Raw genomic sequence first — 27,801 nt, 5'->3', positions numbered from 1 at the left:
TCAACTTTTTTCACTCTAACCAACATGGTTTCTTATAAGAACTTTCCTGTGATTCCCAACTAGCCCTTTTATCAACGACCTTAGTTCGCATCATGACAAATATTCCTCTTGAGACGCTCTTCCTTGACTTTGAAAAAGCCTTCGATAAAGTACCGCACAAAGGATTACTACTAAAAGTGTCGCGTCTAAACCTTAGTTATTTAGTGATGAATTGGTTTCAAAATTTTTTGACTAACAAAGAGCTATTCGTCTGCGCTAACAAATCATCGTCCCCTCGTTCTGCGGTTACTTCAGGTGTCCCTCAAGGCACAGTGCTCGGACTCTTGCTTTTTCTCATTTGCATTAACGATCTTCCTTCCAACGTCACCTCTGACAACCAACTATTTGCCGATAATTGCGTAATTTACCGCCCGATTTCCACAAGCACTGACGTCGACACCCTTCAACAAGATCTAACCCGAGTTGAAACTTGGTGCAAGCATTGTTTAATGTCTCTTAATATTGCTAAACTAAAACATGCATGATTTTTTTTTCATCGCAGGCGATCCCACATTCCCTCTAAATATCTTCTTTTTGGTTCTGAAGTGTGTTTCATTCTTACCTGTAAGTATTTGGGCATTACTTTAACTCATACCCTAACATGGTCTTCACCCATAACGAACATCGCTAATGACGCTAACCGCACCCTTGGATTCCTACGTCGAAATCTTCGTTTTGCTACCCCTTCCATAAATTTATTAGCTTACCAAACTTTCTTCCGACCTAAATTGGAATTCGCTTCAGCAGTATGTGACCCTCGCCAGTCAAACCTGTCACTAACGTTTGAAAAAATACAAAACCGCGCTATCCGCTTTATTTACTGTGATTATTCATATTATACTAGTGTATCTTCCCTAAAATCTAGAGCCTCTTTGTCTAGTCTTGAAACAAGAAAAAAAATCTCGATTATGCTTGTTCCATAAGTTTTATCATTCATCTTTAGGAGCATCAATCATATCATATCAATCATATCAAACATCGTCTCTCCAGCCGCATTCACCACAGCAAGAAAGTGTACCCTCCCCATGCAAGAACTACATCTCATTTCCGATCTTTTTTTGCCAAATCATCTCGGGACTGGAACGATCTGCCGCCAGAAGCCATACGCCTTACCAACCCCATAAAATTCAAGAAAATGAGGCCATCATCTCGTAGTCAGTCACGCCCATCTCTCATGTAATGCCCCATATCCGGGGTCTTTGAGGTAATAAATAAATAAATAAATTTTCACATGCTATAGTCATAACAGCTGGAAACGTTTCAATAAGTTCAAAAGAAAACAGTAAATCCAGCGCGTAAAAACGCATAATTATGGCAAATGACATAAGCACGAACCATAAGTTCGAACGTCTTTCACACCGCTAGAAAAATAAAAATTAATTTAAAACCGCACAAGTTTGAGGACTGGATGGCAATTTGTTAAAGTAATACGGCACATAGTAACTGCGGCTACTTTGCCCGTATTGCGTGCAGCACCGTCGCATGAAGATACGAAAATCAGGGCTTAGGGTGAGATCTGGAATACACTAATTTTTGTAAGTTTCTGTCCATAAATGTCTAAAAATAGCCGTTTTCATTAGAAGGGAATCAAAATTCGACATTTGTAAGGTGATGAAGATATCGGTACCCTTAATGAGATGCAAGTCATATGCAATATTCTTAAGCAAGGAGCGTAAAATATAATTGAGTCTGTTTTTCCAACGAACTGCGCATAACGCATTAAAGGTAACTTTCTGACAGATAAAGGCATATAATAGCGAATATTACAAAGAAAACATGAAACGAAGTGTAATTTTTGCAAATATGAGTAAGGTGCGTGTTCAACACAAGACTGCTGTCAAAATGGAAGGCCAGATATTTCACGGAAGATGTATATTTGACCAGATTACATACGAAATTATAAAAAAACACAAAAATAATGTTCTTTTTTCCTGGTTCTCCATCTTTGAGTTCTTTGATCAAGTCTTCTGTGTTACCTGCATGTACACTATGCAATCCACCAACCCCCTTCCCTGATGTAAGGGCGAGCCGAACCCAGAATTAGACCAGAAATTCAGCACGGCGGAAGTACGGCAAGTCATGAGCCAACTAAAAACGACATCAGCCGCAGGACCCGACGGCGTCACCAACAAAATGTTGAGAAATCTAGACTTTACGTCAGTGACTGCCCTAACTTACCTAATAAACAAACTCTGGAAGGAGGGTGAAATCCCTCAACAATGGAAACACGCCAGAATCATCTTTATACCTAAACCAGGCAAGAAGCTAACAGCCGAAAACCTAAGACCCATATCCCTTACATCTTGTTTAGGGAAACTAATGGAACACGTGGTTCTAAACAGGCTCCAGAAATACGCGGAGGACAACGACTTCCTACCCCCCTCCATGCTAGTCTTTAGAGCCCAACTGTCCACGCAGGACGTCATGATTCAAGTTAGTGAAGACATAATCCCCAAAAGCAAGAACACGAGAGCTATCCTCGGATTAGACTTAAACAAGGCCTTTGACAACGTGTCACACGAGGCCATCCTCACTAAACTATCGAGGCTAAATCCAGGATTCAGAACCTTCAATTACATAAGATCGTTTCGGCACCAAAGGACGGCAGAGATATAGCTCGGTGGGGTGATCTCGGATCCTATACGCATGGGTTGTCGGGGAACCCCGCAGGGCTCGGTACTCTCTCCGTTCTTATTTAACCTGGCCCTCGTAGAACTACGTAAACACCTCGAGGCTATCCCTAATCTCAGATATACTTTCTATGCCAACGATATTACCCTCTGGATTACGAAATGATGGGTAGATAGCAGAGACCCTACAAAGGGCAGTCGATACCACAGAAGCCTACGTTAAAACGGTGGGACTAGAATGTTCTCTTCAGAAATCGGAGCTCCTAATTAAAAGAGACATTCCGAGAGGACAGAAATCCAGCCTCCCGCCAGCCAACATAAGCATACAAGTGCAAGGCAAAGTAATTAGACAAGTGAGTTCCATCCGAAGTTTTGGAATGATAACCCAAGAGAACCGCCAAAATACCGAAATAATCGAAAAATTAACCGCCATAGTTCACCAAACCATTAGACTGATCCGACGCGTAGCGAACGGGAGAACAGGAGTTAAGGAAAAAGATCTATGTCGGTTGGTGCAAGCCTTTGTCATCAGCAGGATGAATTACGCCCTCTCCTATCTACAGTCATACAACGCTGAGAAACTCAGAATTGAAGGACTCATCAGGCAGGCCTACAAGGCAGCCCTAGGTCTACCAGGCGACACCTCCACTGAGAAGTTACTGCAACTCGGCCTACACAACACGCTAGGCGAATTGACTGAGGCCCATCGTAGAATGCAAGAGCTCAGATTCACTAGAACCAATGCGGGTAGAGCAATCATAGAAAGGCTCGAAATAAACGCGGAACCGCTCAACGCGGATACTCGAAAATCCTGTCCAACCTCCGAAGGACAATCACGGTAAAACCATTACCGCAAAATATGCACCCCGTCCATCACGAACGAAGACGCAAGGCCAGAGCAAAAGCCCTAGTTAAGAAACTTGAGGGCCGACAGGACGTAGTCTACGCAGACGCGGCAGCTTACCCAACACCCGAGAAAGAATTCACGATAGCCGCGGTGACCGAGGAAGGCCAACTCATAACAAATGCGACAATACGCACCAACTCTTCAGAAATAGCCGAAGAAACGGCAATCGCCTTGGCGTTGACAAACCTGCGAGCAGAAATGATTGTCAGCGATTCAAAAGCAGCCATTGGCAATTTCGCCAGGGGCAGAATATCTCCTACCTCCTTGGGAATTCTCAGGAATTGCCCAAAAGACAGGACCGTCGTGGAACTGGTTTGGGTACCGGTCACTCGTCAAACCCTGGGAACGAGGCAGCCCACGATAAACCTCGAGGATCTATCGGCCGAGCTGTGGATGCTAACTCGGACGTCGAAATGACGAGAGCCGGACTTAGTACCTACCATTAGATTACTCAGCATTACAGGCTAGAAAGGCTAACCTTCCCTGCCCCGCACAAAAACATAACAGAGAACCGGAGGTACTGTGGAGACAACTTCAAACAAAAACTCTCCCTAATCAAGCTGTCCTAAGCCATGTGTACCCGGACAGATTTAAGCCGGAGTGCGGCAAATGCGGTGGAAAAGCCACCGCAGACCACCTCTTCTGGGACTGTCCGAGAGATCCCCCACCAATATTGCTCAAAAGGCTCGCGCTCCCGGGTTCGTTGGAGGCCTTGTTGCTCAGCTCCAACCTGGAAACCCAAGGACAGGTGGTGACGAGAGCCGAAGAGGTCGCCGTCAATCTCCACTGACGGCCACCTAACAAGATCAACAAACCCATTTATAACTCAAGCCGATAATAAACGTTTTCCAATCCAATCCAATCCGATCCTGGTTCATCAATCCGACCAATTGAAGCCAGTAGACTGGGAACAAAAACTGGACACGAAGAAGAATTCGATACCCCAGTGCGGGTATGTGCCATCTTTTGAAAGGCTAACAGCAACAGAAAAGAAGGCGCGCCTGTTTTTACCTATCCTTCCTTTATTTTCTTCTTTCTTTTAGGTATACAACTCTCCCCTGCCGTGAATGTGCATGCGACGTCTTTATGTCAAGACAAAAATGTTGTGGCCGCGTTCGCAGCACCGCCACTGTGAATTTCGACATTCAGCCTGACGACATCACCATCGTCATCATCATTACGTGCACAAACAGTTCCAGGGGCCTTCCTTCCTTCCTTCCAGTTCCAGGGTTGCTTCCTGCAAAGCCGGTACGTCGCCGTCGCGGACAACATCGGTACAGGGCTACGAAGCCGCGGTGAGCGAACATGTCCGCCTTCACTACTGTAAAGCGTCACAGTAGTGTGGCCTTTCAGGGACAGTACGCGCACATCGCCGCATGACAGCGTCCATATTACATGTACGCGCTTAATGTGTATTGACCACGAGTCACTTGTAATAGTACCCTCAGGAACCTCTGCGAGCGCCATCCTCAGAAACGAAACTGCGCATCTAAATCGTGGGCCATTGGCGATAGCACACGGATATTCACTGCATGTAAAAGCGCGCCGCACCATCTTCGGCAGCTTCTGTGGAATCCCCTGCGCTATACGGATTTAGGGAAGGGGTGTACGGACGCGTCGCTCACTTTCCATCATTCTGCTGCAGGGTGAGGCCACGCCAAAGAGATGAAGCTGAGAAATGCCGCAATGGCGGCGCGGTGGCTGTGTCGGACCTTCCGCCGATACCCTGGCATGCTTCTATTAGGGACGATACTCGGCATCGTCCTCGTCTGTGGCCATTACCGACGCACAACGCCGTTAGCGAAAAGGGCAGCGCCATCCGTCGGAAGGTGGCAGAGGGCCAAGCCGGTGGGTGATCGCATTCGGACCCCAGGCTGCACAGTGCACCAGTTCGACCCATTCGACCCGTCCGTCAGGCCCTACTTCCTACGCCGCTCGAACGGCAGCAGATGCCACGGCAAGCCCAACTTCCTCACATTCAGGTAAGCCAGCCACTCATCCCTTCGAAGCGACAGGTCTACGAGGCGCTTTCTTCCTCCAGCAGATGTATGCACTGAGCGCAGCTGGCGATGGCTAACCTCAGCAGCTTCACTGCATGCGTGACACAATGCTAGGGGGAACACCGTCAAAACGGCCGAAACGCCACAGGGTTTGCGATCCTATGAAGGCTCATCGCGGAGCTTCTCCCATCCGCAACGCATGCAGTTTCCAACGTAATTGTTTCCCGTCGAAACCTCGACACCTGCTTATTATTGCCAGAACGCCAGTGCGGTCCCGTTTCGATAAAGGCGCACGGTTCAAACTTCATGACATGCCATGCAATATATGTGGGAAGTGTAGGGTAGCTGACTTCGTGCTGAGAGTCGTGTGCTGTTCCCTATTTCGTGGAGAAGTTGATTATCTTTCGCCAAGGGCACGATGTGGATGGCGAGGAAGAGGGTTAGCGGCCGCCCTGTTTTGGTGTTCATCTTTGCAAAGAAGCTGATTATGAAGCCCAACTTAATTCAAATGAGTGCCTCTGAAGGCCAGATGCGTGCAGCGTGACCCAAGGTGGCGAGTTACGACGGACCTGTGTACATACCCTATCCCCTGAAGATTAGAACGTGGGTTACCACCTCCGTGCTCTAACGATCCAGCGTGTCCAAATGGTCTAGTTCATCCACTTTCGCCCACAGGTTCACTGGCGCCGTGGAATCTTGCGCAGTGCCAACCAGCTTCAGCCTTAGCCTTCCTTCCTCTCGTTTTTCAACCGCCTGGGTCACTATGCAGAGGTTCCCCTTAAGACATCGACCAGATATGTTATCGTACAGCAGTTCACGCACTGTTGTCCAAGACGATGATGATAATAATGATGTGGTTCTTTTTGTATCCTTATTGTATACTTGCGCGCCTAATGAGCTCACCATGCAGGCTACATGTGCCGCTCGTTGCAAAGCGCACACGTGTGGCCTCATTTGAAACCAGTCGAACCTAGAGACATTTTCACTTTTGCTCTACAGGCTTTGTCATTATGACAATAGTCAAGGCAGCTCGCAGAATCCTCCATTTCCGCTCGCCGGTATGACAGCATGGTAGGAATAACGTTCCTCCATGCATTCTCACCCGACCGTAGAACTCGACATGGAAACTGGGTTTTTGCTTCGCTCTTTCTCTATCCTGCCAAAAAACGCTTTCAGTTCGCGTTACTGGCTTGCGTTTGAAATTTCATCGGAGCTACTGGGACGCTTCAACTCGAGGGCGCGTTGCAGGTTCGAGTCGTGGAAGTAACTATGTGAACACCTTCGCGAAAATTCCGCATTGGGGGTGGAGATGTAGCACGTTTATTAAAACAGCCATGACGTTAGGCGTTTAGCAGCACCTGAACCTGCAACGCGCCCTCGTCACCTTCTCCCAGAACCTGTTAAATGCGTAACGTAAAGGCTCTTTTAATAAGCGTGCTACACCACCAATGCGGCCATTTTCCGAAGGTATTAACGCAATTACTTTGCGAGAACGGCCCATTAAGAAATGAGTGGGGTGGCGGATGACAATGCGGATGCCTGTCTACGCAGTAGGTCGTTATCATGTGCTACATTCAAGTGCAGTTCAGCGCGCGTGACAGTATACAGCGATAATTTAAATAGTGAAGTGCCTTTTCAGGTATTTGTACATTTCTTTAAGTTACAATGAATCCAGGAGACTCCAAATAGCATTCCGGTGCTTAAGAAAAAGTTAATGTGGATTTGCTCAGCTAATCCAGGATATACAAAGCGAAAGATGTCGGCGTTCACTGTGTTCATTGGCGTTGACAATGTACTAGAAGGTCATGGCTTCGAGGAAAGGAAGGGCGCATAACTGGCTCCTGGATATGGACGCCTCATTCGTGCTTTGATACAAGTGGCGGCGGTGAAAGAGAGATGTGGACTGTATGCATTAGCGCTGACAGCGTAGTGGCTGACATGCGGCACAGCAGCAATAGCGAGGCCGCAGCGTTAATTTGGTGGTGATCAATCTCTCGCGATCAACCATTAACTGCATGCCACCTCCCAGGTGGCAGGGAGGGCGCGCTGCCTATCCAGTGTGCGGAATGCAATCAAAGCAGAATTTTGCAGTTGGACAACAACGCCACTTACATGAAAGCGAGATTGAGGTCTCCACTGAGGTCTCCGCGCGCGCATTGGCTGCGTGTGGCCCGGGGAACGACGGGTGCGTCACGGAATCGCGACGAGTGATGTGTGTGACGGATGCGGTGCAGGGCAAACACTAGAACACCTGCTCCTTCACTGTGCCGCGTTCGCCGATGCTCGTCGCGATATGCTCGCGGCCTATAGGGCGCAGGGCATACTACCAGACTCCATCAAGAAGCTATTGTGGCCGCAGGGCAGTGCGCGCACTCGTGAGCGAACTTTGGTGAGCCTCTGTGCATTCCTAGAACACACGGGCTTGACATCCCGTCTGTTCTCCGTCAGGTAGTTACACGCAGTGACCGAACGCTCCGCGAGTTCTACCTTGAACGATTAATAACTGGACGCCCCACTCCAATTGTAGCGAACACAGTGCTGTGCGCGTGTGCGATTAAATTCCTCTAAAATGAACTAATCACGCGCACAACCTGAACACATTTCTTATTGTGTAAATAGTTTGTACATATTACTTCTCCCCCTATCCTCTCTTCCTGTCCCCTCACCTCTTTCAATTCGTTTCTTCATTCTGCCTGCTGTCCTTTATTTCCGCTGCCCCAGCTCAGGAGCTTCAGTATCGATGGCAGATGCCGGGGCTAGGAAAAATCTTATCCTTCCATTTTACTATTATTTTTTAATAAAACCACTACCACCACCGCCAGGTCTCCACTGACCCACGAAGCCGACTGTGCGCCTTTCCTTTCGTGAAAATCAACGGGCTTCGGAAAGTTGCCAACGCCAATTAACTCTATTAACGCCGTCGGCTCACTTGTTTTAAGTTGGTTTTTGAGGAAAGGAAATGGCACAGTAACCGTCTCGCATATCTCTGTGGGCACCCAAAACGAGCGGCAAAGAAATGGATAAAGTAGGGAGGGAATAATAATAATAATAATTGGTTTTGGGGGAAAGGAAATGGCGCAGTATCTGTCTCATATATCGTTGGACACCTGAACCGCGCCGAAGAATGAGAAAACTGAAAATTGAAAGCTGGGTTTTGAGCAAAGGCGCGGCGCTGCGTAGCGGCGGCACATCTCTGGCTCGGTGCTACTAGTGGCGCATGCGCACTAGTGACTAGAGAGAGAGAGAACGGAGTCGGCGGCGGCCATCTGCGCCGTGCGGGACGTCACTCGACTCCCACATACTCCGGCTCGCGCGAAGCGCGGTTTTTACTAGCGTAGTGATATCTTTTCGCTTCAAAAGATGACCGGGACCTCTTGATGGCGTTCTTTACTATATATAGGAACATTTCCTATACTTGGGCTTCTAGACGAGTATTGCGTTCGCGCAACAGGCTGTAACTGCCGTACTCACTCCCGCATTTTCAAACCAACTGTGCCACATTCGCCCTCTAAAACGAGCCTATGTGTGACTACTTCCGCGTCCTCTAACGACTATAAACTTCAGAATGGAGTGGTGGAAAATTATTTAAGTACATGCTTACTGGCCGAAAAAAAAAGGCGTGGAAGAATTCAGAAAAAAATGCTTAAGTGCACCAAGTATTCTCCTCCAGATTGAAAACCCGTTACCCCTTTTTTTACAGATATCGCGACAAATTCAATGTAAGAAGAAAGGCGCTCCGGATATCTAAATGTAGACGTGAAGCGCCGTGGTCCCTTACGCGATTCCCTTCTTGCCATCTGGCGCGGGTCTGCAACCAGCATTCAGAGTTCAATGACGCGTCCGCAATGAATGCTTCGTAAGGAGTTTAGTGTATTTGTCCAGTAGAGGGAGGAGAAAGAGGTTTTAAGTAAAGGAAAATCGCGGGAACTGCCTCTGAGTAACCATATGAACCCTACCGGGAGTGAAGAGAGCAAAATACCCAAGCAGTCTCGTGCATGTTTATACCACACGCGGCCTATAGGGCACGGATTGGTGAAATTAACTTAGTTGTGACATCCCGTCGTCCAGAGCAGTAATCCTCATTTCACTCAGGCATGAAATTAAGTCACAATTAATGCAAAAAAAGAATGCACTGCAGGGATGCCCACAGGTCCTTTCGTTAATACCGTCTCAAAGAGACACTTTATCGAAGTCGATGCTCTTTCGGCCTTGTTATGTGCTTGAATACCACAGTCAGATAATCGTCAACATAATAAATCAAGGTTGACCACTGTACGGTACATTGATGTCACAAATATGTTGCAGTAAAATAAACTGCACCGGGAAGAGAACATGCGGCGCGATGATCTCTCGCGAGTGAGGTGCACAGCTGCCTTTTCCCTAAGATAAATCAAAAGCTTTCCGCAAAATAACCCGAGCAAGTTTAACAGTACGGTATCAGAAATGTTACGCACTCATGAATCTGTATTCTCGCAGGCACGGTTGTCCCACCATACTACCTGAGAAGTTGAAGCACCATGGCGTGATGCCGAGGGACGTGGTGTGCTTCTACCAGGAAATCTATCGAAACGAATCTCTCAAAATTCCTGACGAGCATTACACCTACGGGCCAAGGGAGCCACTGCTCTTCGACAGGCCGTTGACTAAGGAGTTCCTCTTTGTCGAATGTGCCACGAGGCAGTCTCCGAAGCAACGATTTCACAACCAGTTTCTCCTGAACCCATTCATCAAGGAGAGCGTCGAAGAACGCTGCCGTAAGGCGCCTGGCAGCACTCCCCACAACCTCAGCGTCTTGTTTCTGCATCTAGACTCGGTCTCATACCTGAACTTTGAGAGGCACCTTCCCGACACCGCTCAGTTCTTGCGTGACAAGCTTGGTGCATTCCAACTCCGAGGATACAATAAAGTTGGCGACAACTCCTACCCAAACCAGATACCTTTCCTCACGGGCTTCAAGCACTCCGAGGCGACCAAGGCGGCGCCCGATGGATTCTTCGACAACATCACTGCGAACATCATCTGGAGCCAGTACGGTGAGCGAGGCTATAGGACACTGTTCATAGAAGATGCGCCGCCGTATGGCCTCTTCAATTTCAAACGCCACGGCTTTCGACACTCGCCGGCCGACTACTATCTGCGACACTTTGTAATGGCCACAGAAGGATCGCCATATAGGACGGAGGATTCGCTGCGGGTCCCTTGTCTGGGACCGACAATGCCTTGCGAAGAGCTGCTCGACTACCTGGCTCGGTTCACGGCCGTGATGGCCGAGCGGCCTTTCTTCTCTTGCGCTATCTTCATCGATATTACGCACAATAATCTGAACAGCGCGGGCTACGCGGACGAGCCCTTCCGACGCCTCCTGGAGACGCTTCATGTTTCCGGAGGGCTCAACCACACGGTTCTCGTCTTTCTCAGCGACCACGGCTTTCGGTATGGAGGCCTGCGTGCCACGTACATCGGGAGGTTCGAAGACCGACAGCCGTTCGCCTTCTTGGCCTTCCCGCCTTGGTTCCTGAAGCAGAATCCAGAAGCGGCGCGCAGTCTCCACATTAACCAGAACCGCCTTACAACACCCTTTGACGTTCACGCCACTCTCGTGGAGCTGCTGGACTACCCTGATCGCGAGCAACCAAACACGAAATACGGCCTCAGCTTATTGCACGAGGTCCCGGACACGAGAAATTGTGTTGATGCTTCGATCCCTCGCCAGTGGTGCTCTTGCAATATCCGTGGGGACATAGCTGTGCCAAGAGCCATAGCTTTATCCTTGGCGAATCACCTTGTGCGCGCCCTTAATGACATGCTGCGAAGGGCGACACGAAAGTGTGCCAAGTTCCACCTGCTCCAAGTCCTCGATGTTACGGCGCTCCAGGAAACGGAGAGTGATCGAGCAGCGAATGTGAGCCACTACTGGCTTAGCGTCGCACTTTCACCGGGCAGGGCATTGTTCGAAGGAACCGTGAGTGTTCACGGCGATACCAAAGCCACATCCTTGTCTAGAGAAATGAGCCGCCTCGACAGGCACGGGCCGGTTACGACATGTGCGCGCAATCTCTGGTTCGAGAAGTTTTGTCACTGTGCCGTACGCTGATCACAGAGCTGCTGGACAGTTACGTATGAGGAAGTTATTGAGCGAAAATATTATTTCGGGCTAGTACGGAGCAAAAAAAAATGTAGTGTTTTGATCCCTCCTTTGACTATCGGCACCACATCGAAGTAGAGCAAAAAAAACAAAACAGCACTGGGTGGGCTGGCGAAATAAATATACCGTTATTTCTTCTTTCGGTATGGTATTACTTTTAAATGGCGATGGCGGACCCAAGAGTCTCTTCTGCGTTCTCCGTTGCAGCTGAATCCTAGTTCCTGCTCCCTCCGTCTCTTGATCATTGTTGTGACGTGCTAGCTGTGGAAAGAGTCGGAATGCGTGCATTTGATGTCGCATGTGGGCGGTCTATAGACGCCACACTTGCCCCAGAAGAAGAGGGAAGGTACGAAAGAAAGGAAATAAATGCTCGCCGGTGAGCCGTGAAATCCGCTTCGTGAGCTGTGACTTTCTCCGCATGTGGGTATCCACGAACTCCCAATACGTTATGCTTGTCGGCTAAGAAGCTTAACGAGGATCTCGGTTCTGTCAGTCTTAGTGCCATAGGATGCATACGAGTTGTTTTTCGCACCTGACTCCCTCGCCGTTCGATCGCGTTCTACGCGACACTTGCGGTTTAACAAACCTTCCTACGTTCGCTGTTACGGTGAAAGTGGCGCTGGTGAACACTCTCAAGTTTAGGTTGCATGCGACGCAAATAGGCTGGCAGTAGAACCCGTCGTCGTAGCTCACTTGGTAATAATAAGATTATTAATTGGTTTTGGGGAAAGGAAATGACGCAGTATCTGTCTCATATATCGTCAGACACCTGAACCGCGCCGTAAAGGGAGGGACAAAGGAGGGAGGAAAGAAGAAAGGAAGAAAGAGGTGCCGTAGTTGAGGGCTCCGGAATAATTTCGACCACCTGGGGATCTTTAACGTCCACTGACATCGCACAGCACACGGGCACCTTAGCGTTTAGCCTCCATAAAAATGCAGCCGCCGTGGTCGGGTTCGAACTCGGAAACTCCGGATCAGTAGCTCCCGGGTTCGAACCCGACCATGGCGGCTGCGTTTTTATGGAGGCATAACGCTAAAGCGCCCGTGTGCTGTGCGATGTCAGCGCCAAATTGCAACTTTCAATTTTCAGTTTTCCCTTTCTTCTTTCGCTCCCTCCTTTATCCCTTCCTTTAAGGCGCGGTTCGGGTGTCCACCGAGATATGCGAGACGGTTACTATGCTTTGCGCGCTCGCCGCGCCATCTGGCATGACGTCACACCACGCGGCTCGCCGCCGCCGCCATTTGGTATGACGTCACACCGCGTCCCTTGTCATCGCGATCGTCTCCGCTCGCTTCGCCAACTGCGTCGCATGTCCGATAACGTGTCGGAGGATTGAAAGGGAGAGCTCGTGTGCGCCGCAAGCACAGTTGTGTCGTCTTTATTGGGACAACAACGCAGCTAGATAACCAGACTAACCTGAACTTGCAATCAAGATTAATCAAGGCTAACCATGCTATGCCTTACCTTTCGCTAAGTATATCCTGGAAAACCCGAGCTAAGCGACTAAGCCGCAGCGTTCAATGGGTGACCAACCTCTCGCGATCAACGATTAATTTAACCGCCACCTGCTAGGGTAGGCACGTTGCTTATGCAGTTTGCGAGCGCACTCAACGTTAGAGGCCAAGCCGCGTCTACGTACCCGATACACTGCAGCTTTTGCTCTCTAACTAGATTCAGCAGTAGTTGAACCGCAGGTAATTTCTCTTGCACCTGCTACAGTTGCATGCTCTTCACATGAGTGAAATTATGAATAGTGCAATTTTTTTTTGCAAATGTTGCAAACGTCTCAGAAATGAAAGATTCCCGGAGCTAAAATCTTTCCAACTAATAAATCACTGCTATTACTTTTTTTTTTGCTGCCGCGTACTGAGAGAAAGCTCATTTGTAGATAGCCAGCGTCACTCACTGTGCTATGCCCAACTATGTACGCACACTCCTCGCCGCGTTGAACGATATAAGAGAAGTTAAAAATAAAATGCCCTAAATCCAGAATCGTGGTGCATTACAGCGGCATTATAAATGGAACTTTGTAACACCCGACTAATGGCTCATTTGCACAAGTGCGTTCGCCTGCTAAAGTAGACAGCACAGCTGCCTTAGCTGTTTCAGCTATCAGAAGCACACGCCCTCAGATCTGTCAGGAGCTAGGCGTTCCGCATCAGCTCTGTTTCGTGTTACCGCTAACTACTAGACATTTGAAATCTCATTAGCAACGCTGGAGGAGGGCCTTCATTTGATCTATCGACAGGCAGCCGTGTGTTCCAAGATGTTCTTTGACTGTCTACCTTCGCTTCCAAAAAACGCATGTCTGCGCTACGAGCAACGCCATTGGAGAAGCGCATATTGGGTTTGGGCACTTCGGGTCTTCAAACAGGCACTAAGCAATAAACGCGTTTTTATTACTTTTTGTCTGCATAGAAACCCGGCCAGTGCAGCCAAACTTTAACCCTCGAAATCGCGCTTATATATATATATATATATATATATATATATATATATATATATATATATATATATATATTAGAAGGGAATCAAACTTCGACATTCGTGAGGTGATGAAGATATCAGTACCCTTAATGGAATGCAAGTCATACGCAATATTCTTAAGCAGGAAGCATAAAATAGAATTGAGTCTGTTTTTCCAACGAACTGCGTAATGGTCAATTACGGTTATTCCTTGCCGGAGTATACTGTAACAAAAAGCATTTACAAATAGCTTTCTGACAGATAAAAGCATATAATAACGAATATTACAAAGAAGACATGAAACCAAGCGTAATTTTTGCAAATATGAGTAAGGTACGTGTTCTACCCAAGACTGCTGCCAAATTGTAAGCTCAAATATTTCACGGGAAATGTATATTTGACCGGATTACATATGAAATTGTAAAAAAAAAAAGAACACTAAAATATTCTTTTTTTTTTTCCTAGCTTTCCAGCCCGACCAATTGAAGCCAGTAGACTGAGAATGAAAACTGAACACGAAGAAGAATTCGATCCCCCAGTGTGGGTATGTGCCATCTTTTGAAAGGCTAATAATAATAATAATAAGAATTATAAGTATCTGTCTCATATATCGTTGGACACCTGAACCGCGCCGTAAGGGAAGGGATGAGGGAGGGAGTGAAAGAAGAAAGAGAAATAGGTGCCGTAGTGGAGGGCTCCGCCATAATTTCGACCACCTGGGGTTCTTTAACGTGCACTGACATCGCACAGCACACGGGCGGCTTAGCGTTTTTCCTCCACAAAAACGCAGCCGCCGCGGTCGGGTTCGAACCCGGGAACTCCGGATCAGTAGTCGAGCGCCCTAACCACTGAGCCACCGCGGGCAGTCAACAACTGAAAAGGCGCGCCTGTTTTTACCTTTCCTTCCTTTATTTTCCAATTTATTTAAGGTTTAGAACTCTCTCCTGCCGTGTATGTGCATGCGACGTCTTTATGTCAAGACAAAAATGCTGTGGCCGAGTTCGCAGCGCCGCCACTGTGAATTTCGACATTCAGCCTGACGACATCATCATCATCATTACATGCAGAAACGGACCAGGGCTGCTGCCTGCACAGCCCGTACGTCGCCATCGAGGACAACATCGGCACAAGGCTACGAAGCCGCGGTGAGTGAACATGTCCGCGTTAGGTCCTCGTTTAGCGGAAGTTGCTGGGAAGTACCCTTCACTACTGTAAATCGTCAGAGTAGTGCGGCCTTTCAGGGACAGTACGCGCACATCGCCGCATGACAGCATCCATATTACATGTACGCGCTAAATGTGTATTAACCACGAGTCACTTATAATAGTACCCTCAGGAACCTCTGCGAGCGCCATCCTCAGAAACGAAACTGCGCATCTAAATCTTGGGCCATTGGCGATAGCACACGGATATTCACTGCATGTAAAAGCGCGTCGCACCATCTACGGCAGCTTCTGTGGAATCCCCTGCGCTATACGGATTTAGGGAAGGGGTGTACGGACGCGTCGCTCACTTTCCATCATTCTGCTGCAGGGTGAGGCCACGCCAAAGAGATAATGCTGAGAAATGCCGATATGGCGGCGCGGTGGCTGTGCCGGACCTTCCGCCGATACCCTGGCATGCTTCTATTAGGGACGATACTCGGCATCGTCCTCGCCTGTGGCCATTACCGACTCACAACGCCGTTAGCGAAAAGTGCAGCCCCATCCGTCGAAAGGTGGCAGAGGGCCAAGCCGGTGGGTGATCGCATTCGGACCCCAGGATGCACAATGCACCAGTTCGACCCATTCGACCCGTCCGTCAGGCCCTACTTCCTACGCCGCTCGAACGGCAGCAGATGCCACGGCAAGCCCAACTTCCTCACATTCAGGTAAGCCAGCCACTCATCCCTTCGAAGCGACAGGTCTACGAGGCGGTTTATTCCTCCAGCAGATGTATGCACTGAGCGGAGCTGGCGATGGCTAACCTCAGCAGCTTCACTGCATGCGTGACACAATGCTAGGGCGAACACCGTCAAAACGGCCGAAACGCCACAGGGTTTGCGATCCCATGAAGGCTCATCGCGGAGCTTCCCCATCCGCAACACATGCACAGTTTCCAACGTAATTGTTTCCCGTCGAAACCTCGACACCTGCTTATTATTGCCAGAACGCCAGTGCGGTCCCGTTTCGATAAAGGCGCACGGTTCAAACTTCATGACATGCCATGCAATACATGTTGGAAGTGTAGAGTAGCTGACTTCGTGCTGAGAGCCGTGTGCTGTTCCCTATTTCATGGAGAAGTTGATTATCTTTCGCCAAGGGCACGATGTGGTTGGCGAAGAAGAGGGTTAGCAGCCGCCCTGTTTTGGTGTTCATCTTTGCAAAGAAGCTGAGTATGAAGCCTAACCCAGATTCAAATGAGCGCCTCTGAAGGTCAGATACGTGCAGCGTGACCATAGGTGGCGAATTACGACGTTCCTGTCTACATACCCTATACCCTGAAGATCAGAACGTGGGTTACCACTTCCGTGCTCTAACGATCCAGCGTGTCCAAATGGTCTAGTTCATCAAGTTTCGCCCACAGATTCACTTGCGCCGTGGAATCTTGCGCAGTGCCAACCAGCTTCAGCCTTTGCCTTCCTCTAGTTTTTCAACCGCCTGGGTCACTATGCAGAGGTTCCCCTTAAGACATCGACCAGATATGTTATCGTACAGCAGTTCACGCACTGTTGTCGAAGACGATGATGATAATAATGATGTGGTTCTTTTTGTATCCTTATTGTATACTTGCGCGCCTAATGAGCTCACCATGCAGGCTACATGTGCCGCTCTTTGCAAAGCGCACACGTGTGGCCTCATTTGAAACCAGTCGAACCTAGAAACATTTCCAGCTTTGCTCTACAGGCTTTGCCATTATGACAATAGTCAAGGCAGCTCGCAGAATCCTCCATTTCCGCTCGCCGGTATGACAGCATGGTAGGAATAACGTTCCTCCATGCATTCTCACCCGACCGTAGAACTCGACATGGAAACTGCGTTTTGCTTCGCTCTTTCTCTATCCTGCCAAAAAACGCTTTCAGTTCGCGTTACTGGCTTGCGTTTCAAATTTCATCGGAGCTACTGGGACGCTTCAACTCGAGGGCGCGTTGCAGGTTCGAGTCGTGGAAGTAACTATGTGAACACCTTCGCGAAAATTCCGCATTGGGGGTGGAGATGTAGCACGTTTATTAAAACAGCCTTGACGTTAGGCGTTTAGCAGCACCTGAACCTGCAACGCGCTCTCGTCACCTTCTCCCAGAACCTGTTAAATGCGTAACGTAAAAGCTCTTTTAATAAGCGTGCTACACCACCAAAGCGGCCATTTTTCGAAGGTATTAACACAATTACTTTGCGAGAACGGCCCATTAAGAAATGAGTGGGGTGGCGGATGACAATGCGGATGCCTGTCTACGCAGTACGTCGTTATCATGTGCTACATTCAAGTGCAGTTCAGCGCGCGTGACAGTATACAGCGATAATTTAAATAGTGAAGTGCCTTTTCAGGTATTTGTACATTTCTTTAAGGTACAATGAATCCAGGAGACTCCAAATAGCATTCCGGTGCTTAAGAAAAAGTTAATGTGGATTTGCTCAGCTAATCCAGGATATACAAAGCGAAAGATGTCGGCGTTCACTGTGTTCATTGACGTTGACAATGTTCTAGAAGACCACGGCTTCGAGGAAGGGAAGGGCGCATAACTGGCTCCTGGATATGCGGACGCCTCATTCGTGCTTTGATACAAGTTGCGTCGGTGAGAGAGAGATGTGGACTGCATGCATTAGCGCTGACAGCGTAGTGGCTGACATGAGGCACTGCAGCAATAGCGAGGCCGCAGCGATAATTTGGTGATCAATTTCTCGCGATCAACCATTAACTCATGCAACCTCCCAGGTGGCAGGGAGGGCGCGCTGCCTATCCAGTGTGCGGAACGCAATCAAAGCAGAATTTTGCAGTTGGACAACAACGCCACGTACATGAAAGCGAGATTGAGGTCTCCACTGGCCCACGGAGCCGATTGTGCGCCTTTCCTTTCGTGAAAATGAACGGGCTTTTCAAAGTTGCCAACGCCATTTAACTCTGTGAACGCCGTCGGCTCACTTATTTTAAGTTGGCTTTTGAGGAAAGGAAATGGCACAGTAACCGTCTTACATATCTCGGTGGACACCAAAAACGAGCGGCAAAGAAAGGGATAAAGTAGGGAGGGAAAGAAGAATGAGAAAACTAAAAATTAATAATGGGTTTTTTTGGGGGAAAGGAAATGGCGCAGTATCTGTCTCATACATCGTTGGACACCTGAACCGTGCCGTAAGGGAAGGGATAAAGGAGGGAGTGAAAGAAGAAAGGAAGAACGAGGTGCCGTAGTGGAGGGCTCCGGAATAATTTCGACCACCTGGGAATCTTTAACGTGCACTGACATCGCACAGCACACGGGCGTCTTAGCGTTTTTCCTCCATAAAAACGCGGCCGCCGCGGTCGGGTTCGAACCCGGGAACTCCGGATCTGTAGTCGAGCGCCCTAACCACTGAGCCACCGCGACTGGTAAAAACTAAAAATTGAAAGCTGGATTTTGAGCAGAGGCGCGGCGCTGCGTAGCGGCGGCACATCTGTGCCTCGGTGCTACCAGTGGCGCATGCGCAGTAGTGACTAGAGAGAGAGAAAGAGAGAGAACGGAGTCGGCGGCGGCCACCTTCGCCGTGCGGGACGTCACTCGATCTCCCACATACGCCGGCTCGCGCGAAGCGCGGTTTTGACTAGCGTAGTGATGCTTTTCGCTTCAAAAGATGAGCGGGACCTCTTGATGGCGTTCTTTACTATATATAGGAACATTTCCTATACATGGGCTTCTAGACGAGTATTGCGTTCGCGCAACGGGCTGTAACTGCCGTTCTAGCTCCCGCATTTTCAAACAAAATGTGCCACATTCGCCCTCTAAAACGAGCCTATTTGTGACTACTTCCGCGTCCTCTAACGACTATAAACTTCAGAATGGAGTGGTGGAAAATGATTTAGTACATGTCACTCCCTCTCTTATCCCTTCCCTTAAGGCGCAGTTCAGGTGTCCAACGATATATGAGACAGATACTGCGCCATTTTCTTTCCCAAAAAAAAACCAATTATAAACCAATTATACATGCTTGCTGGCCAAAAAATAGGCTTGGAAGAATTCAGAAAAAAAGTCTTAAGTGCACCAAGTTCTCTCATCCAGATTGAAAACCCGTTACCTTTTTTTTACAGGTATCGCGACAAATTCAATGTAAGAAGAAAGGCGCTCCGGAGATCTAAATGTAGACGTGAAGCGCCGTGGTCCCTTACGCGATTCCCTTCTTACCATCTGGCGCGGGTCTGCAACCAGCATTCAGAGTTCAATGATGCGTCCGCAATGAATGCTTCGTAAGGAGTTTAGTGTAGTTGTCCAGTAGAAGGAGGAGATAGAGGTTTTGAGTAAAGGAAAATCGCGGGAACTGCCTCTGAGTAACCATATGAACCCTACCGGGAGTGGAGAGAAAAATACCCAAGCAGTCTCCTGCATGTTTATACCACACACGGCCTATAGGGCACGGATTGGTGAAATTAACGCAGTTGTGACATCCCGTCGTCCAGAGCAGTAATCCTCATTTCACTCAGGCATGAAATTAAGTCACAATTAATGCAAAAAAAGAATGCACTGCAGGGATGCCCACAGGTCCTTTCGTTAATACCGTCTCAAAGAGACACTTTATCGAAGTCGATGCTCTTTCGGCCTTGTTATGTGCTTCAATACCACTGTCACAAAATCGTCAACACAAAAAATCAAGGTTGCCATTGTACGGTACATAGATGTCACAAATATGTTGCAGGAAAATAAACTGCACCAGAAAGAGAACATGCGGCGCGATGATCTCTCGCGAGCGAGGTGCACAGCTGCCTTTTCCCTAAGATAAATCAAAAGCTTTCCGCAAAATAACCTGAGCAAGTTTAACTGTACGGTATCAGAAATATTACGCACTCATGGATCTGTATTCTTGCAGGCACGGTTGTCCCACCATACTACCTGAGAAGTTGAAGCACCATGGCGTGATGCCGAGGGACGTGGTGTGCTTCTACCAGGAAATCTATCGAAACGAATCTCTCAAAATTCCTGACGAGGATTACACCTACGGGCCAAGGGAGCCACTGCTCTTCGACAGGCCGTTGACTAAGGAGTTCCTCTTTGTCGAATGCGCCACGAGGCAGTCTCCGAAGCAACGATTTCACAACCAGTTTCTCCTGAACCCATTCATCAAGGAGAGCGTCGAAGAACGCTGCCGTAAGGCGCCTGGCAGCACTCCCCACAACCTCAGCGTCTTGTTTCTGCATCTAGACTCGGTCTCATACCTGAACTTTGAGAGGCACCTTCCCGACACCGCTCAGTTCTTGCGTGACAAGCTTGGTGGATTCCAACTCCAAGGATACAATAAAGTTGGCGACAACTCCTACCCAAACCAGATCCCTTTCCTCACGGGCTTCAAGCACTCCGAGGCGACCAAGGCGGCGCCCGATGGATTCTTCGACAACATCACTGCGAACATCATGTGGAGCCAGTACGGTGAGCGAGGCTATAGGACACTGTTCATGGAAGAGGCGCCGGCGTATGGCCTCTTCACCTACTTTGCCCACGGCTTTCGACACTCGCCGGCCGACTACTATCTGCGACACTTTGTAATGGCCACAGAAGGTTCGCCAAATTGGACGGAGGATTCGCTACGGGTCCCTTGTCTGGGACCGACAATGCCTTGCGAAGAGCTGCTCGACTACCTGGCTCGGTTCACGGTCGTGATGGCCGAGCGGCCTTTCTTCGCCTTCTCTAGCTTCATCGATATTACGCACAATAATCTGAACAGCGCGGGCTACGCGGACGAGCCCTTCCGACGCCTCCTGGAGACGCTTCATGTTTCTGGAGTGCTCAACCACACGGTTCTCGTCTTTCTCAGCGACCACGGCTTTCGGTATGGAGACCTGCGTGCCACGTACATCGGGAGGTTCGAAGACCGACAGCCGTTCGCCTTCTTGGCCTTCCCACCTTGGTTCCTGAAGCAGAATCCAGAAGCGGCGCGCAGTCTCCACATTAACCAGAACCGCCTTACAACACCCTTTGACGTTCACGCCACTCTCGTGGAGCTGCTGGACTACCCTTATCGCGAGAAACCAAACACGAAATACGGCCTCAGCTTATTGCACGAGGTCCCGGACACGAGAAATTGTGTTGATGCTTCGATCCCGCGCCAGTGGTGCTCTTGCAATATCCGTGGGGACATAGCTGTGCCAAGAGCCATAGCTTTATCCTTGGCGAATCACCTTGTGCGCGCCCTTAATGACATGCTGCGAAGGGCGACACGAAAGTGTGCCAAGTTCCACCTGCTCCAAGTCCTCGATGTTACGGCGCTCCAGGAAACGGCCAGTGATCGAGCAGCCAATGTGAGCCACTACTGGCTTAGTGTCGCACTTTCACCGGGCAGGGCATTGTTCGAAGTAATCATGAGTGTTCACGGTGATACCAATGCCACAACCTTGTCTAGAGAAATGAGCCGCCTCGACAGGTACGGGCCGGTTACGAAATGTGTGCGCGATACCTGGGTCGAGAAGTATTGTCACTGCCGTACGCTGATCACAGAGCTGCTGGCGAGTTACGTGTGAGGAAGTTATTGAGCGAAAACATTAGTTCGTGCTAGTACGGAGCAAAAAAAAAAAATGTAGTGTTTTGATCCCTCCTTTGACTATCAGCACCACATCGAAGTAGAGCAAAAAAAACAGCACTGGTTGGGCTGGCAAAATAAATATACCGTTACTTCTTTCGGTATGGTATTATCTTTAAATGGCGATGGCGGAAAGAGTCTCTTCTGTGTTCTCCGTTGCAGCTGAATCCTAGTTCCTGCTCCCTCCGGCTCTTGTTCATTGTCGTGACGTGCTAGGAGTGGAAAGAGACGGAATGCGTGCCTTTGATGTCGCACGTGGGTGGTCTATAGACGCCACACTTGCCCCCCCCCCCCCCCTCATCTCCTGTTCATTATTTTGGCGCGAGAAGGAAAGCGGTGAGGTAAATTTGATGCCACTTTTTACCGTCGCACGACCAAACGGGGACGCTCAGGACACAGCGCATTTGCTTCCAGTCCAGGTGCTATACCGAAGTGATTTACACATGATTTGATCGATGAACCTCACCGTACGTGCCCAGCTATTTGATCGATGAACCTCTCCGTACGTGCCCAGCCTGCCCATTAAACTCGCGCTCCATGCAAATTGTGCACCGGGAAAATCCTATACAGACGACTTCTGCAAACCCGTCAGAAGTTCGCCCTGCTGTCTTTTGAACGCCAAGCATGGTTTCCTTTACACCCTAATTATTGAACTCCCTGGTAGCCACACCTTGCTCGATTTTCGCACACACGTGCACTTCCTTGTAATGAATTGCATGACGCAGTCCAGCACAGCTTCTCAAACGACTCTTATGGTTCAGTGGCATAATCAAACGAGTCACCAAGACCACCATGAAATTCAGCAAGCTTGGTTGCGAGGTTTCGAGCTGGGCGCAAAGCTTACGACATAGCCTCAGCGGTGAAGGGTTATGACACGGTTACGGATGAAGTAGGCCGTAGTCTTCTTTTGGCGCGATTCGAAAGTTCGTGTATAGCAAACTCCAGTCGCGGTTCGCACAAAGTTAAAGCACGACTTTCTTATTATTCTTCCAGTCGCCAGAATTATGCAAATTATGCAGAATTAAGCAAATTATGCACCAGGAAAATCCGCTGTTATTATTATTATTATTATTTATTTATTTATTTATTATTTTAAATCGCAACTCTCATCCCTTTTCTGTTCATGAGGAACAATCCTCCGGTGTTGCGTTTCCGCGTGCTTTTCTTTTTTATTAACTGAGTACAGGTGAATAGCCACCCCGATTCTTGGCCGATCCCCCAGTGTGGGTATGTGCCATCTTTCGACAGGCTAACAACGTTCCTTGTCTTCTCCCCACTACAAAACGTGCTATAGAATCAACCTGACATTCGCCAGAGAAATTAGCACTTTGTCTTCGTTTTCGGAAGGCGGTTCGTCTGCTAGAGTTGACTGCAATACGCCTACCATCTCAGTGGTGGCTTCATTGCTGTGGTCTTTGGCCGCAAGAGCAACATTTCGTGCTTTATAGTTAACGGCTACGGGGACTATTTTTTATTGTCCCCGTGTACTGCGCTTTAAGTATAGGTTAAAAATCTGCATATCTCCGTGCGGCATGCCTCAAAGCACAGATAGATTATACGTGAAGTAAAAACAAATTACATTTTACTGCAATACGCTCCGAGTGTTACGCTTGAGTCACACCGTATCCTCCGTACGCAAATAGATCTTTCGGGAATCCTGGCCCTCAAGCCGGTACGGTATGTTGAGGTGGTATCGCGATAAAATATTACGGGACGCGTGTTCTCGGAAAACGTCTGTTGCTACCTGGTTACCCAGGCGCGCGGTATTGTTACCAACGAATATACCATGCACGTTCCCTCGTGCCCTACCGCATTTCAGGCGGCTCGGATTACGCGAATATGCGCGGATATAAATTTTTCTTCCGCATAATATCGTCCCGCAAACGTTTTAGCGCGGTAGTACGTGGGTTTAATGAAAGCGGCACTGTGCGGCTACGAGGGACGTCGTAAGAAAGCCCTTCAGATTAATTTCAGTCATCTCGACATCTTTACGTGCACTGACATCCCACAGCACACGGGCGCCTTTGTATTTGGCCTCCAACTAATTGCGATTGCGCGGCTGGGATTCGATACCGCGACCTTGTCCCAGCAGCCGAATGCTATAGCCTCTAAGATCATAGCGGTGGGTGGCAAATTTACGAGTCAAGCCGTATACCACCCCACGAGGAAACGGCGCAGCAGTGGGCCTAGCGTCGGAGTGCGCATTAAGTTCTTTTGGATGGACATACTTGGCTGGTCCGCTTTATTTATAAAGCTCAACTTTTTAATTTTTTATATGCTGCTCTTCTTTATGACCGAGAACAAGAGGGAAGGTGCGAAAGGAAAAGAAAGAAATGCTCGCCGGTGAGCCGTGAAATGCGCTTTGTGAGCCGTGACTTCCTTCACATGTGGGTACTCACGAGCCCCGCAATACTTTATGCTTGTCGGCTAATAGCTTAACAAGGATCTCGGTTTCTGTCAGTGCCATAGAAAGCATATGAGGGCTTTTTCACACCTGACTCCCTCGCTGTTCGATCGCGTTCTATCCGACCCCTTGCGGTTTAACAAACTCTTCCTACGTCCGCTGTTATGGTGGAGATGGCACTGGTGAACACTCTCAAGGTTAGGCTGCATGCAACGCAAATAGCCTGGAAGCAGGATATTGGACAGCCACCGTCGTAGCTCACTAGGTAATAATAATATTATTAATTGGTTTTGGGGGAAAGGAAATGTCGCAGAAACTGTTTCATATATCGTCAGACACCTGAACCGCGCCGTAAAGGAAGGGATAAAGGAGGAAGCGAAAGAAGAAAGGAAGAGGTGTCGTAGTGAAGGGCTCCGGAGGAATAATTTCGACCACCTGGGGACCTTTAACGTGCACTGACATCGCACAGCACACGGGCGCCTTAGCGTTTGCCTCCATAAAAAGGTAGCCGCCGCGATCGGGTTCGGACCCGGGAACTCCGGATCAGAAGCCGAGCGCCCCTAACCACTGAGCCACTTCGGCGGGTTACTTGGTAAAAAATATGAAATGTTTTTTCAGGAAAGTAAATGGCTCAGCAACTGTCTCACATATCTTGGTGGACACCCGAACGGCCGTAATGGAAAGGATAAAGGAGGGAATGAAAGAAGAAGAGAGAAAGAGGTGCCGTAGTAGAGGTCTCTGGTACGATTTCCACTACCTGACGTCGCGCAGCACACGGGTTTTTGATTTATTGAACAACTTGTGTTTCCATCAGGAACGCCGTTTCTCCCCGCCCCCGGCACGCAAGCCAGGGAGACGGGGAGTTGGGCGTCCGCGGTTAGAGGCTGGCTGGCAGTACGGATGCCTATTGCGCTTCGCCTCCATCTAAACGCGGCCACTGAGGTAGGGTTCGAACCCGGGTACTCTGGTTCAGTAGACGGAGTGCCCTAACCACGGAGCCACCGCGGCTGGCGAGAACCAGTGCACGTTCTCTCCCGCTTGCCATTCTTCTTCGTCAGGCCCCGCTGCGGTGGCTCAGTGGTTACAGCGTTCGGCTACTGATCCGCAGTTCCCGGGTTCGCACCCGACTGCGGCGGCCGCGTTTTTATGGAGGCAAAACGCTAAGGCACCCGTGTGCTGTGCGATTTCAGTGCACGTAAAGATCCCCGGGTGGTCGAAATTATTCCGGAGCCCTCCACTGCAGCACCTCTATCTTCAATCTTTCACTCCCTCCTTTATCCCTTCCCTTACGGCGCAGTTCAGGTGTCCAACGATATATAAAACAGATACTGCGCCATTTCCTTCACCCAAAAACCAATTATTATTGTTATATCCGCTTCTAGTGAGAGAGATTGTTCCGCAATGCTTGAACACTTTATGCGTTACAGGCAAACTATGGCGGTCTGCCTCGTTTTTCTGCTATATCGTTAGCAGAATCATTGCAGCAAGTGTAGGACATCTGCTTCGCGGCATACTGCCACTTCGGAGGGAAAAAAATGGACGTCGAGGAAAGGAAAGGGCGCAGTAACAGTCTCACATCTCGGTGGGGACCTCAACAGCACCGTAACGGAATGGATGAAGAGGTAGTAAAAGAAGAGAAAAAGGTGAGATGGAATTCACCCTTGCCTCCGGTTCCAGCGCCTCCACTAATTGAGCTATGAGCCTCTCCTTGCTCTAACGGATTTTCAAAACCTGGTATTTCCTTGGAGTGTGCGGATGTGCAGTTCAAGGAAATGTCAGGCGTCCATGTTCCTCCTGCGCTGCAGAATACCGCGACTAAATCTCTATTCATGTAGATCAGGGATATCTCTGACCATCCTCTGTGAGTCTTGTGGCAAAAGTGAGTCAATAGATCACTTTTTCCTCTTTTGTCGGTGGTTCGCTCATCTCCGTAGAACTTGGAGATCCCCTCACTCGACTGAGGCTACCTCTTTCTATTCCGATACTCCTCTCCTTCGGGGCTAGCGCCAAGGGATATGCCTTGAAATCAGAGTGCGATTTTATTCACGGGTATATAATTGCATCAAGCAGATTCCTATGCTAGGATGTGAATTCACAGCTTTTGGATTTCCGTTTTAATTCTCATCACCTTTTAATCCAAATTCGAATCTACGTCACAAAATTATCCAATTACTCCACTCCTTGCCCATGTGTGCGTTTGTATCAGCAGTGTACCCTGGCCACGGAGGAAGACTATAGGGAGTGGAAACTCCGCCGTCTGCGGCGACCAGAAAAGCTCACAAGCCCGCGGCGCCACCATCATGCTGGCGGCTCCTTGCGCCCTGGAAAGAAACTACTGCATTCCGGTTGCCAAGGCAGCCGGTTGATCGTGTTACTGTTGCTCCCGTTCGTACGCGCGCGCCTATGCTCACCTTCTCCCTGCAACACTTGTAACCGCTTTTGAAATTTCGAACAAAACACCTGCGTCCCATCTTAGTCAAGCAAATTGCGAAGGAAGCCGCACTGCGCGTAGCAGCGCTGTTAGTATTACGGCCCTCGAACAGACAACGACAAGATAGGTTGCTGTTTGACTTAAGGGCGCAGAAATACATCGTCTCGGCGTGCCCGCTGAAGGTAACACCCGTGTCGTCTGCTTGCCGTCTGCTTTGAGCACGCGCCGCCGGAGAGCGCGCCGAAGCCGCCTGCCCAGCCTGCCCGGCCGCTGCTTTTTTTTTTCGCTGCGGCTTCTACGAGGCGCCGCACTGCGCCGCCACTGCATACGGCCCCGACGGCGGATACAATTGTGACTTTATCTGGTCGCCTGCGCTCGCTCGCGCTCCTATATAGTCTTGCTCCGTGACCCTGGCCAATGCCCCGCCGTGGTTATGTGCCATTCAGCCTGAGGACATCATCATCATTCACCCTTGCCAATCCTGCGCCGTGGGTATGTGCCATTAAGCCTGGGGACATCATCATCATCATTATCGTACAGGCCACAGGTTCCTCAGACGCGTTTTTAACTTTTCACGACATCATAGCAGTGTGGCACTGATCTCAACTAGGGGGCTGTATGCCGCATCGGGCACCCGAAGGTGAAGCCACCGGAAGTTGGGCGGAATGTCCCGGAAGTCAGCCTTTGGCTGTGCACGAAATCGGACCTCAGCGCGATTTTTCAGTTTTAGTTTTCGTTTTCCACTTAGCATTTTGTCTTTTCGACGTTTTCGTCTTATTTCATGACAATGCCTACCTGTTGCGCCGTCAACTGCATGAGGATGGCAGCAAAGTCCTCGGGAAAGACGTTTCAAAAATAAGGGTCCATTGCATCGCTATGGGACGACACTAGAAGACGACAGAACGTCGCTGCGCGCAGTACGTACGGAGCCTCGTCTGCTCAACTGTGTTGTCCTGTTGCGCTAGCGTCGCCAACTCTGCCCTTTATTGTGAAGAATGTTGTCGCTCTCTAAGCCCAAGTTATACCACCAATGGGGGGGGGGGGG

General features: G+C 49.2%; 2 protein-coding genes across 2 annotated transcripts; both read left to right on the top strand.

Moving 5' to 3' along the window:
* Positions 1-5,254: 5,254 nt before the first annotated feature.
* Positions 5,255-11,896, top strand: LOC144118359 (uncharacterized). Its single transcript, XM_077651309.1, has 2 exons — positions 5,255-5,558; positions 10,053-11,896. The coding sequence occupies exons 1-2, from the start codon at positions 5,263-5,265 to the stop codon at positions 11,668-11,670; spliced, it is 1,914 nt and encodes a 637-aa protein (XP_077507435.1). The 5' UTR covers positions 5,255-5,262; the 3' UTR covers positions 11,671-11,896.
* Positions 11,897-15,253: 3,357 nt separating this feature from the next.
* LOC144118358 (uncharacterized) lies at positions 15,254-21,955 on the top strand. The gene is made up of 3 exons (XM_077651308.1): positions 15,254-15,333; positions 15,722-16,058; positions 20,218-21,955. Exons 2-3 carry the CDS (start codon positions 15,745-15,747, stop codon positions 21,860-21,862), a joined length of 1,959 nt encoding a protein of 652 aa, XP_077507434.1. The 5' UTR covers positions 15,254-15,333; positions 15,722-15,744; the 3' UTR covers positions 21,863-21,955.
* The last annotated feature ends 5,846 nt before the right edge of the window (positions 21,956-27,801 follow it).

This window comes from Amblyomma americanum, chromosome 2 (assembly GCF_052857255.1).
Source record: "Amblyomma americanum isolate KBUSLIRL-KWMA chromosome 2, ASM5285725v1, whole genome shotgun sequence".
In the NCBI taxonomy this organism is placed as follows: Eukaryota; Metazoa; Arthropoda; class Arachnida; order Ixodida; family Ixodidae; genus Amblyomma; species Amblyomma americanum.
Note: the sequence above shows the minus strand (reverse complement) of the source record. Positions and strands in the feature narration are given on the sequence as shown.